General features: G+C 47.3%; 1 protein-coding gene across 4 annotated transcripts in view; it reads right to left on the bottom strand.

The window, feature by feature from the left end:
• Positions 1 to 8,891: 8,891 nt before the first annotated feature.
• Positions 8,892 to 13,373, bottom strand: part of bbs7 (Bardet-Biedl syndrome 7) — a 48,751-nt gene continuing 44,269 nt past the window's right edge. For 2 of the 4 annotated variants that reach the window (XM_048534526.2, XM_048534516.2), the window contains exon 19: positions 8,893 to 11,526. In XM_048534526.2, coding sequence (XP_048390483.1) covers positions 11,393 to 11,526 — 134 coding nt within the window. In that variant the 3' untranslated portion in view covers positions 8,893 to 11,392. Of the gene's footprint in view, positions 11,527 to 13,373 lie in introns of all 4 variants that reach the window. The other 2 variants (XM_048534537.2, XM_048534506.2) reach the window with 2 other exon arrangements.

Genomic DNA, 13,373 nt, shown 5'->3' with positions numbered 1-13,373 from the left:
CGTCACCATCCTAGGGAACATCATCAGTGAGCCTCCAACGAAGTGCTGGTGTTATGACCCACTTTCTATTTATCTGGTTGGGTTTCCTTGGGTTGTTGATGTCATTTCCTGCGTTGGTGATGTCATTTCCTGTTCTTTTTCTCAGGGGATGGTAGATTGGCTCCAAATCAATGTGTTTGTTGATGGAGTTCCGGTTGGAATGCCATGCTTCTAGGAATTCTCGTGCATGTCTCTGTTTGGCTTGTCCTAGGATGGATGTGTTGTCCCAATCAAAGTGGTGTCCTTCCTTATCTGTATGTAAGGATACGAGTGATAGTGGGTCATGTCCCACTATCATTCGTATCCTTACATACAGATAAGGAAGGACACCACTTTGATTGGGACAACACATCCATCCTAGGACAAGCCAAACAGAGACATGCACGAGAATTCCTAGAAGCATGGCATTCCAACCGGAACTCCATCAACAAACACATTGATTTGGAGCCAATCTACCATCCCCTGAGAAAAAGAACAGGAAATGACATCACCAACGCAGGAAATGACATCAACAACCCAAGGAAACCTAACCAGATAAATAGAAAGCGGGACATAACACCAGCGCTTCATCGGAGGCTCACTGTTGATGTTACCTAGAATGGTGACAAAACATCTGGGAACAAACCTTCAAGCTCAGTGAACCAGCTTACATCTGGAACAAAATAAAGAGCCACTCTCCCTTGTGGACCGAGAGGAGGAGAGTGCTGTCTTGGAGGTGAAAGGAGGACGTCGGGTTGGCTGTGCACCCTTGCGACCAGTGGATCTTAATGCTGGCTTCGGCCTAACTCTGGTTCAGGGGAGCAGCCAACCTGCAACGATGGCTGCGGCAAGTGCTCGTGCCCCAGGTCAGGGGGTCCGGAACACCATCCGTGTTTCTGTAAAGAAGGTGGATGAAGGTGCACCTGTGGACTGCACCTTCTTCGTGAAGAGAGTCCTGTTGGACTGTTGTGGGTTCGCTGCTGTGGACATTTACTGCCTGCAGGATTTCCCCAGAGGAGGTTTTTACAATGTGACCTTCAGGAGTGCCAAGCTTTGCGAGTGCTTCCTGGAGGTTTTCAAGGAGAAAGGAGGTGAGGGCCCCCTCTCTGTATTGACTGCTGTCCCGCTGTTTGTGATGCCAGCACAGAGGAGCCGTATGGTGACTGTACATATGTACAACCCGCATGTGCCAGCAGTTGATGTCCTGACCTTCCTCGGAAGGTATGTGAAGGTGGAAGGGGACCTAACTTACATCATGGACCCCTTTGTCATCTGGACGAGTAAGAGGCAGGTCAAGGTGACGCTGAGGATGGGCGCGGACGGGAATGTCGTACACCCACCGTCCAGCTTCGCGATCGGCGGGAGCAAGGGCTACCTGACCTATGCAGAGCAACCTAAAGTCTGCCATGCCTGTGGCAGGTCAGGTCACGTGGCGGCTGACTGCAAAGCCACCATCTGCAGGAACTGCAGGGAGGAGGGACACCTTGCAAAGGATTGCCCACAAGAGAAAAGCTGCAACCTATGCGGGTAAGCGGGCCACGTCTATAGGGCATGCCCATGGCGGGGGACCACCTACGCCCAGGTCGCCGGCAGGGGCAATGCGGGGCCAACCCCCGTGAAGGAGAGGAAGGCACCAGGGCCCAGCAAGGACCCCACTAATGTGCAGGAGGGCCAGGCCGTGCAGGAGGGCCCAGCCCCGCAGGATGGGCCCGAGGCCAGCAAAGCACCCCCCAGCACAGAGGAGCCGTATCCCCCCCGACAACCCGGAGTCGATGGAGGCGGCAACAGGCGACCCAGGGGAATGGACAACAGTCCGGAAAGCAAGGAGGAAGGTGCATCGATGGGCCCAGGAACCACAACCATCAGGCGGGAAGAGGGGGGCTATAAGAGCTCCTCTGATGAGGGGGATTCGGAGAGGGCCCACCCGAAGCAGAAGTTAAAGATCTCGAGGGGGAAGGAAAGCAGCACCCCGCTTCCAGGTGACGGGAGGCGTCCTGAGGCTCCCTCCGACACCCAGTCAAGTGCCGCTGGAGCACTGAAGGGCCCCCCGGAACTTCCAGGCGGGAAGGAGGAAACAGCGCATCCCCAGCCTGACCCGGAGCCGGACCCTCCTGCCTCTGCACCCCTGACGGGGGGATGCCACCCGGAAGGAGGCACGGATGGTTTCCTGAGCCCGGAGAGCGTCCAGCAGTTAGCCCGGGCAATGGGCATGAAGGGACAGATAGCGGGGCTGGACCTTGGACTTGGGGAGGGTACTGCAGTCACTGCCCACAATGGGGGTACGAGTTGCGAGCATTAATGTGCGCAGCGTCAAGTCAACCGCAAGATGTGTGTCCATGTTGGCCTACCTGACCACCATCAAGGCGGACCTCCTGTTTCTGCAGGAGTGCGGGATACTGCACCTCGGCAGGTACGGGAAATGGTCCGGCGCCTGGACCTGTGGGCCTTCGATCTGGTCGGGGGGTAACGACTGTCACTCCTCAGGCCTGGCTATTCTGCTGCGGGGGCGCAACTTCACCATCTCTCAAGTTCAGGAGGTGGCGGGTGGGCGCCTCCTAGTGGCTGACGTCACCTACAGGAACGCTCCCCTGAGGCTGATCAACGTGTACGCCCCAGTGGTACGGAGAGAGCGGTTGGCCGTCCTGCAGCGGCTTCCACCCCTGCTGGCTACTTCCAGGCCGGTCATCCGAGGCGGAGACTTCAACTGCATTATTGATGCAGATGGAAGATCCAGCGTGGGGACAGCGGGTAGGGGGAGTCAACTGGACGTCACGTCCAGATTCCTGATGGGCACGGTGAAGGACGCCAAGCTGCTCAACGTCTTCAGCACCCCTGCAGACGGAGCGCAGCAGAGGTATACCTGGTCGCGGCCAGACGGATCTATCCGCTCAAGGATAGACTTCCTGTTTGTGTCATGGACGTTCTCGGTGAGGTCCACCGGCGTCGAGCCGGTGTTCTTCTCTGACCACTGCCTCCTGCTGGCCGACTGTCACTTACAGGACGACCAGCCGGCCGGCAAGGGGACATGGAAGCTCAACACGACTCTGTTGACCCCAGAGAATGTCGAGGAGCTTAAGAGGGTGTACGCCGGTTGGAGAACCGTGAAACCCCTCTTTGAGTCTCCAGGCGACTGGTGGGAGATGGTGAAGGAGAACATCAAGAGGTTCTTTGTCCTCAAGGGTGTTCAGAAGGCAAGAGAGGCGGGGAAAGCTGTTGCGACTCCAGAAAAGGGTGCAGAACCTGCACCTTCTGCAGTTGATGGGGGTCGATGTCATGGAGGACTCCGCGAGGTGAGGGGCCAGCAAGCCTCGCTCTTCACTGCGGAGGCCCCCCAGATAATCTTCCGGTCCAGGGTCCGCTCCGTGGAGCAGGACGAGACGTGCTCGCGTTTCTTCTTTCAGAAGGTGCACAAAGAGAGCTCTGTGCTTAGCTGGCTGAAGGAAGACGACGGCTCGGTGACGTCATCTCGGCCCGACATTTTGAGGATCAGCAGATCCTTCTATGCCGGATTGTACGACACAAAGCCCACGGACAGCACGGCCTCCGAGTCGTTCCTGTCGTCTATCACGGAGGTCTTAGACGACGGCACGAGGGAGTGGCTGGACCGGCCGATATCCCTGGACGAGCTGACCAGAGCCCTCAAGTCCTTGGAGAAGAATAAGACTCCCGGAAGCGACGGCTTACCGGTCGAGCTGTATTCCGCTCTGTGGGGCCTGGTCGGCCAGGACCTGCTGGAGGTGTACGACAGTGCGCTTCGGGCAGGGGAAATGTGCAAGTCCGTGAGGAAGGGCATCATCACCCTCATTTGCAAGAGGAAGGGGGAAAAGGGAAGAAATTAAGAATTGGCGTCCCATTTCACTTTTGAACGTGGACTACAAAATCCTGGCCAAGGTCATAGCCAACCGGGTCAGGTCTGTCCTGGAGTCAGTGATTCACCCCGACCAAACCTGTGCTGTGCCGGGCAGGAAGATCGCTGAGAGCCTCGCGCTCATCAGGGATATGATCGCCTACGTACAGGACAGGCGGGTGGACACCTGCCTCGTCAGCCTGGACCAGGAGAAGGCCTTCGACAGGGTCTCTCATGCTTACATGAGGGACGTCCTCTCCAAATTGGGGTTTGGGGAGGGCATCCGCAATTGGATCCGGCTGCTCTACACCAACATCGTTAGCGCAGTCTCGATCAACGGGTGGGAATCAGACAGTTTTCCTGTTAGATCTGGAGTCAGGCAGGGCTGCCCGCTCTCTCCTGTCTTGTTCGTGTGCTGTGTGGAGCCCATCGCCGCATCCATCAGGAAGGACGTGAGCTTGAAGGGTGTGACTATCCCAGGCAGCGGAGGCCTTCAGGTCAAGACCTCCCTGTACATGGACGACGTCGCCGTCTTCTGCACCGATCGTCGGTCGGTGAGTAGACTGTTGGACATCTGCGGCCAGTTTGAACTGGCCTCGGGTGCCAAAGTCAATAGGGGTAAGAGCGAGGTCGTGTTCTTCGGGAACTGGGATGACCGCTCCTTCGTCCCCTTCACCGTCAGGACAGACTACCTGAAGGTGCTGGGTGTTTGGTTTGGTGGAGCTAGGGCATGCACTAAGACTTGGGAGGAGCGTATCACCAAATTGAAGCAGAAGCTGGGCAGGTGGACGCTCCGGTCCCTCTCCATCGCGGGTAAGAACCTGGTTGTCAGGTGCGAGGGGCTTTCGGTACTGTTGTATGTGGCGCAGGCCTGGCCTATTCCCTGGACCTGCGCTGCTGCAGTCACCCGGGCCATCTTCCACTTCATTTGGGGGTCGAGGATGGACCAGGTCCACAGGGACACTATGTACAAAGACCTGGAAAATGGGGGAAAGGGCGTACCGAACGCCACCCTCGCCCTGACGGCTACCTTTGTGTGCGGCTGCATCAAGCTGTGCGTAGATCAGAACTGACCCCGACCGAGTGTTGCAGACTGGCGCACTCCAAGGTCCAGGACTACGTGCTGAGGGATGCGCTAAAGCTTGGGGCAGCCACCCCCAAGGCGCGGTGGGGAAAGACCACCGTATGAACCCCCTCATCCAGAATAGGAAAAAGGGCCCTATCTGGTAACTGGGCCCAGCTGGCGCCTTCCCAAACTGGTCAGGGGGCCAACTGGGACTGTGCGGGGTGACGACTGCCGGGGTGTTTTCTTTGCTTTTTTTTTCCTTCTTTGTTTTTTTTTCCCCTTTAGCTGGTGTATGTATCCCCTGGGTAACCCGGAGCGGCTTGCATAACTGGGTAAGTGTGTAAATATGTTTTATTTTTTGTACATCTTACGAATAAAGTATATTTTTTCAAATAAAAAAAAGGTGATGAAACATCTGAAAACGAACCTTCCAGCTCAGCGAGCAAACTCACATCCAGAACCTCAACCTGAGCTACAAATCTTCTCAAAACTCTTTGAAGACTGCTCCGTCTATCCATGTAATCAGCCTTCATCATATTCCCTCTTTACCTGCTGCAATCATACAAAGTAGAGCATGCTAGGATTATGCAGCACATTCTGACATGTGATCTAAGGTCCCCAAGATTGGTCCAAGTGGTTGAGTCTCTTTTCCAGCAGGCCTGTCATTTGCTGCACAATGGACTGATTGAAGAATGATCTGCATTTTATCTGTGCTGCAGGTCAGTTAGGGTTGAATAGTGGAGTTGTAAGCCACGGTTGCAGAGGGTACCCCCTTGACCACACTCCCTCCACAACATCCCCAAAAATTGTGAAGTACCTAGCCTCAAACACAGCAGGAACATGAGAGTTCTCAAAGATATAGGTATCAAGACAGCTCCCAGGATACCTGTCAATCTTCTAAGAAATGATACCACTGATCACGTCACTTAATGGAATAGAACCCTTTTCTGTTGATGAATTAAGCTGCATTTCAATATGGCCCACTCCACATGATGTGTATACAGTCCCCTTCCAACACCTACTTAAACCAACTTGTTGGTCCTCCCATCACTCAGAACTGCAGCCCATGTTGAAATATTGGAAGAGTAACAAAGTCTCTGCCCACTCCATGTGTGACTGCACCCATTTTCCTTTTGTGACTAAACATAGAAATTGTTTTACCTCCTCACTCATCACTGTCCAAAGCTCCAGACAAAACCTTCCAGGTGAAGCAACAATTATATGAACTTCACTCAATCTAGCCTGCTGTATTCACTGCTCACCATACAGTTTCCTGTACATTGGTGAGATGAAATGCAGACTGGGTGACTACTTTACAGAACATGTACATTCTATCCATAAAAAATGACCCTAACTTGTTGCCTGCCATTTCAACACATCACCGTGTTCATTGGCCAACATTTCTCAAGCAGGCGTGCAGCAATTCTTCAGCATGACTCTGCACAAGTTGGAGGAACAGCATCTCATTTTCCGCTTGTGGATCCTACAGTCTTCAGGATCCAATATAGAGTTCATTAATTTTACAGCCTGAACACCACCTTCCCTATCCTTTAACTACTTTCATACTCCAAACCCTGTCCTGACACAGGCTGGCTTCAGCACAGTCTACCATTTTTATCTATTCTTTGGCAGCTTTTCTTACTATTGACCATCCCTTTGTCTGCCTAGTTGTTTTCCCCCTCTCTCTCTCTCTACGGGCTCCACATGCACATATCCACTCACTCTTCAGTGAATGAAAGATTGAGAACTGGTGTGTGTACACTTTGCATCATTAAAAGATCAGAGGAGTCAAATAAAGCTGAATGTAAAAATTCATTGATGGCTACGATCTGGACTAGAGCCAGAACTGTGCTTTTCTGATTTTGTTCCCCTCATCATTCATAATATTTGTCTCATCTCTTTGTGCATTTGTTCATAGGTGGTTAGGAATTTTATGTTATAGAGTATTAAATTAGCAATTCACACTTTTCTGACTGTTGATTAAAAAATTTGATTACAATAGTTAACATAATTTTTAAAAAAAAACACAGGGTGCATATTATTTCAACCTGAATTAAGATGGTTGGGTAGAATTGAGTAATTCAATAGTTTAATGGAATATTCACATCTGTGATGACTTTGGGAATAGTGGGGTTTGATTTCCAGTGCACTGCCCAGGTGAGTCATGACAAGCATATCATGAGGCAGTGACGTTAAGTTGAAATGTCAACAAACACATAATTCGATATCCAGTGACGAGAGAAACACAAGAATGTTTGAAGATAATAAAATGTGAGGCTGGATGAACACAGCAGGCCAAGCAGCAACCCAGGAGCACAAAAGCTGACGTTTCGGGCCTAGACCCTTCATCAGAGAGGGGGATGGGGGGAGGGAACTGGAATAAATAGGGAGAGAGGGGGAGGCGGACCGAAGATGGAGAGTAAAGAAGATAGGTGGAGAGAGTGTAGGTGGGGAGGTAGGGAGGGGATAGGTCAGTCCAGGGAAGACGGACAGGTCAAGGAGGTGGGATGAGGTTAGTAGGTAGATGGGGGTGCGGCTTGGGGTGGGAGGAAGGGATGGGTGAGAGGAAGAACCGGTTAGGGAGGCAGAGACAGGTTGGACTGGTTTTGGGATGCAGTGGGTGGGGGGCAAGAGCTGGGCTGGTTGTGTGGTGCAGTGGGGGGAGGGGATGAACTGGGCTGGTTTAGGGATGCAGTAGGGGAAGGGGAGATTTTGAAACTGGTGAAGTCCACATTGATACCATATGGCTGCAGGGTTCCCAGGCGGAATATGAGTTGCTGTTCCTGCAACCTTCGGGTGGCATCATTGTGGCAGTGCAGGAGGCCCATGATGGACATGTCATCAAGAGAATGGGAGGGGGAGTGGAAATGGTTTGCGACTGGGAGGTGCAGTTGTTTGTTGCGAACTGAGCGGAGGTGTTCTGCAAAGCGGTCCCCAAGCCTCCGCTTGGTTTCCCCAATGTAGAGGAAGCCACACCGGGTACACTACATTGGGGAAACCAAGCGGAGGCTTGGGGACCGCTTTGCAGAACACCTCCGCTCAGTTCGCAACAAACAACTGCACCTCCCAGTCGCAAACCATTTCCACTCCCCCTCCCATTCTCTTGATGACATGTCCATCATGGGCCTCCTGCACTGCCACAATGATGCCACCCGAAGGTTGCAGGAACAGCAACTCATATTCCGCCTGGGAACCCTGCAGCCATATGGTATCAATGTGGACTTCACCAGTTTCAAAATCTCCCCTTCCCCTACTGCATCCCTAAACCAGCCCAGTTCATCCCCTCCCCCCACTGCACCACACAACCAGCCCAGCTCTTCCCCCCCACCCACTGCATCCCAAAACCAGTCCAACCTGTCTCTGCCTCCCTAACCGGTTCTTCCTCTCACCCATCCCTTCCTCCCACCCCAAGCCGCACCCCCAGCTACCTACTAACCTCATCCCACCTCCTTGACCTGTCCGTCTTCCCTGGACTGACCTATCCCCTCCCTACCTCCCCACCTACACTCTCTCCACCTATCTTCTTTTCTCTCCATCTTCGGTCCGCCTCCCCCTCTCTCCCTATTTATTCCAGTTCCCTCCCCCCATCCCCCTCTCTGATGAAGGGTCTAGGCCCAAAACGTCAGCTTTTGTGCTCCTGGGATGCTGCTTGGCCTGCTGTGTTCATCCAGCCTCACATTTTATTATCTTGGAATCTCCGGCATCTGCAGTTCCCATTATCTCTGATACAAGAATGTTTGAGATGGTTATGTTCAATATCCAGTGACGAGAGAAACACAAGAATGTTTGAGATGGTTATGTTCAAGAAATATTTGGACAATTACCCATACGACAGTTCATCTTCCATAATTTGATCATGGTGTTCTTCAAATGGTATTTTATTGATCAAATAACACCAAAATCTATTTATACAATGTCTTTAAAATATTAAACTTTCTGAGGTAATTTGAAGTGTATTATGGATAATATTTAACACAGTCATAGGAGAAATTAGGATATTTTTATTAAAGAGATAGGTTTTAAGGAATATCTTGATGGATTCACCCATCCCATCCCCTAAATACATCGGTGTTGAAAAAGGAATAAAAGACCAGTTTACATATGACAGGACATCAATCTAAAATGTGACATGAAGGAGCATCTTAAAAGGAGGAAAAGGATATAGAAAGGTTTAGGGAAAGAATTCCAGAGTTTAGGCTTTGGCTGCTTAGAGCACAGTCACCAATGGTGGTGTGATAAAAATCAGGGTTGCTTGAAATACCATAATGTGGAGGTGCCAGTGTTGGACTAGGGTGGACAAAGTCAGAAGTCACACAACACCAGCTGTAGTCTAACAGGGTTATTTGAAATCACAAGCTTTTGGGTGAAGTGACTTTAAGGGAGGCAATAGCCAAACGGTATTATTGGTGGACTGTAAATCTAGCAGCACGGCTAATATTCTGGGGACCTATTTCAATTCCTGCCACGGCATATGGTGGAATTTGATACGGCCCACAGCAACATGGTTGACTCTTGACTGCCCTCTGGGCAACTGGGAAGGGCAATAAATGCTGGCTGAGCTAGCAAACTGTCATCCAATGAATGAATTTTTTAAAAATGTGAAAATGGACATTTCATTTTCAGATTGTTGCCTAGGGACAGTTTGAAAATGAGAAACATGATCTATTCTTGGTTTTGTCCTTGGGGTCACTAGAGGCAACAGTACAGGAGCAAGAGGTAAAATCATTGAAGACAATTCTCTGGCTAGATGGACAGATAAGAATTCAACTCAATGCCACAGCACCATTCAGCTGTATAACCATGATGTGGAGATGCCAGTTTTGGATTAGAGTGCACAAAGTCAGAAGTCACCTGACGAAGTAGCAGCGCTCTGAAAGCATATGATTTTACAGGAACTTGTTGGGCAATAACCTGGTGTCGTGTGACAGCTGCATAATGATGGAGAATCATTGGAGGAATCTGATATGGTCACAGTTTTAAAGGCTGCCGACAGTTTAAAAAGAGATGTGACAGATGGTTTACTTTATGAAAGTCCATACGTTTTACATACATCAAACTTTCGTAATGTTTTTAAACAGAAAAGTGTACCAAAATGATTAATTGCTGCTTCGGAGATTTAATGAACATATTCAAATGTAATATTCTTGATTTTTTAGCACCACCATATTTACAATCCATTCTATTTACAATACAATCACTACATCTACTTCACTAACAGTGAAACAAAAGAACAAAAGCTAGAAAACACTTCAAACATCTGCTTCAATATGATGCTATTGGAGAGATGTGATGGATTGTATTTGCCACATAAAAAGACTATTCCTTTCACACGTTCATCAGTTACAAAGTTAGTAGGTAAAATTTTAGCTCTGGAAATTTAACAAATTTTGAGAACGGAATGAACAATAACATTAGAAGATTTTCAAAAGCTGATGTTACTGTAATAAGAATGCATAAATGCATTTAGGGAATTGTAGAGTCTTTTAAGAATTTACATGATTATTTTATGTATGTAACATTAACGAGTGTGTATTTTATTTTAACCCAGTATATCAAAAATTGAGTGCATTTCAAAATAGTGTAGATGGAAACTGCTGTTCTAGGATCCTAGGGCTCAACATGGTACCATAAAAAAGGGTCTCTAGGCTAACCAGATATTTTATGATGACAGATACAAGCAATAATGCTGTTCAGAAAAAAGATTAAGAAAATTACGCTTCGCCAATTATTACCAAAAGACAACCATATATCGCTTTAACAAAATTATAAATGTATAGGTAAGCAAATTATATTTAAAAAGAAATCAGGTGGGATACCCTGCTGTCAAATTCCAGTTTGCTGGATTCTACAGTCTATTTCAAAATGGACGCTGACTTTGAATGGCAATTTCTGAAAATCCGAACAAATGCTGCATGAACTGTGAATCTAACTTCAGGTTTGCATATCGGCAGAATGTGTATGTGGGTGTAAGGGCTTAATGGGCATTCCTCCATTCTGGATAACTGTAAAAGAATGTGGTTTTTGCCAGTTGTTTCAAAACTCCAAAAAAACTTCTAAAATTATTTCTCAACTACTATTTTAAAAATGTGCAGACTCATACCAGTAATTACAACACATTACACCACCTTATTTATTTTGCTGGATATTAAGGAGTCATATCACAACAGTTCTCCTACTCATGCTCAAAGCTGGGGGACTATTTTAGAAATTTAATGCAATAGCATTTAAGACAGTTTTTAACCACATATCCAGGATTTCCGCAGATCATCTGCTGAAATCAAGACGGGAAACTGACAGAAACTCGTCCTTTAAACACCTTTGTAATAGCATGATCATTCATTCTTCCCATCAAGAAAACAATGTCTGTTCTGCTACTGCTTCAAATCATAACATTTCACCACTATAAAACATTCATGGCTAGGAAATTATACTGCTTTTTAAACAAGCTTTGAGTATTTTCTCTAGGCTGAATTAAAAAAAGCCGTTAGACTTTTAGGATCATAATTATCTAAAATCTCCAGCAAAAGGGGAACCTTTGTTTTCACGTTGGTGCCTTTGAATTTGAATTTATCTATGAAGAGGTCAGTTATCATGCCTGTTTGAGGAAGAAAAGAAAAGAGGATTAGTTTAATCACAAAGATGTATCTCAGATTTACAACACAGCAAAGACACAGGATATTCAGTCCTTTGAGTCCGTATAAGTTCTTTATGAGCAATTTCTTGCAGACGTCTGCATGAGCTTGATGAATCAAATGGTCTCTGTGCACTGAAAGCATTCTATGGTTTCATTCAATTAGTCCCATTCGTCCATTCTTTTGGAAGTCTTGTGGCTCAATTGGCAGCGCTTCAGCATCAGTGCCAAGAGGTTCAGATTTTAAGTTCAACTCCAGGATTAGTTGGCCACAGATGGAGGACTCATAGCACAGTTCAACAGGATGTCATGTAGCCCAAAAACCTTCAAACACTCCACACCATTTTCCAAAAGGAGGGAAGTGTGTCAATTTAAGTATAACTGATTCTTTCCACAGATTTGCCCAATCATTATATGCCACATCACTGCACTGGAACAGGAAGTCAGTGCCACTGACATTGTTGATATGCACCTGGAACAGAAATCAGCACCCAGTCTCTCCAAAGGCCCACATGCAGTGCAGTTAATATTGTACGCCGAAATATCTGTTGGATATTTGCCATCCCCTAAGACACATTCACTCTTACTGTCCCATTCAAGATCTCAACATTCCAGTAAGCAAAGATATACATTCAAGAGACAAGTTAAGGTTTAAACGGTGCTTTCTGCATAACACTGAGTTCAATTTCATTCTTCTCTGGTCCAGGCAGCAACTTGCAGTGACATCATGTGCACTCTAGCTACATGAGCTCACAGCTGCAGTGGCTGCAAACACAGCCTTATATTCAAATTCTTTTTGAACATTATTGTTGAATCTGTAATCATCACCATCAGACAGTGCATTCAAAATCTTAAACATTCTTCTTCATTTCCTCTTTGGTTTGTTCACCAACTACTTTAAATATGTGTCCTTCAATAATTCAATATATTTTGATTTTATTTCAAATATGTTTCTGTTTTATTTTCAGATGGAAGACAGAGAATTTAACGTGTCCATCAAAGTCTGATGGATCATAGCATAAATAAGTTACTTGGCATGGTAGTGATGTTTTTATATCAGAAAGGCCACATAGTCTCTACTAAATTGATTTCAGTGGGTTGTGAGACATTGCAATTGGCTTCTGAATCCTCAGGTTGGCAAAAAAATAGTTGTACTTATGTTATGCTTCTCATGTCCTCAAAATATCCAAAATCACTTTATTACCAACAGATTAGTTTTGAAGTGTAGACGTGGTTATATGTGGAAAATGCACAAACGCTAGAGTTTGAGCTCAATTTTCAAAACACTTAGTAATGATTTATCAAGTCCGTGAACATGAAGTCACCCCTCAAAATCCATTTTTGAGATTTTTGCCACAGCATGTATAAATCATTTCAATTGGGTTTCTACCTAACTATATGCAGGAACAGTTCTCAACAAAGTCACAAATGACATCCTATATGATAGTGACTGTGGGTTTACCCTTCATATTATCTGTGCTTCTTTCAGCCCGACAAAGTCTTTGAGTTTTCTGCCCTGTTCAAATTCCTACTGCTGTGCATCTTATTTTGTGCACTCTATCATTTGGACAATACCTCTAATTGTTATGGTCTGGGAACTCTCTTCCTCTGCCTCTCTATCTTCCTTTCAGATACTCCTTACTACCTCACTCTGTTCATGTTGATGCTCATCTATCCTAATATCTCCTTTTGTGACTCACATGTCAAATACCTGCCCTGATAACTATCCCTGTGGGAAAAAAATCAAAGGACGCTTGACTGTATTAATATAGTATTGATGAGAAATTTTTAAAAAAAGAGGGATATGATAC

The sequence above is a fragment of the Stegostoma tigrinum genome, chromosome 1 (assembly GCF_030684315.1).
Source record: "Stegostoma tigrinum isolate sSteTig4 chromosome 1, sSteTig4.hap1, whole genome shotgun sequence".
Taxonomy (NCBI): Eukaryota; Metazoa; Chordata; class Chondrichthyes; order Orectolobiformes; family Stegostomatidae; genus Stegostoma; species Stegostoma tigrinum.
The sequence above is the reverse complement of the archived record's forward strand: the minus strand, read 5'-3'. Positions and strand labels throughout refer to the sequence as shown.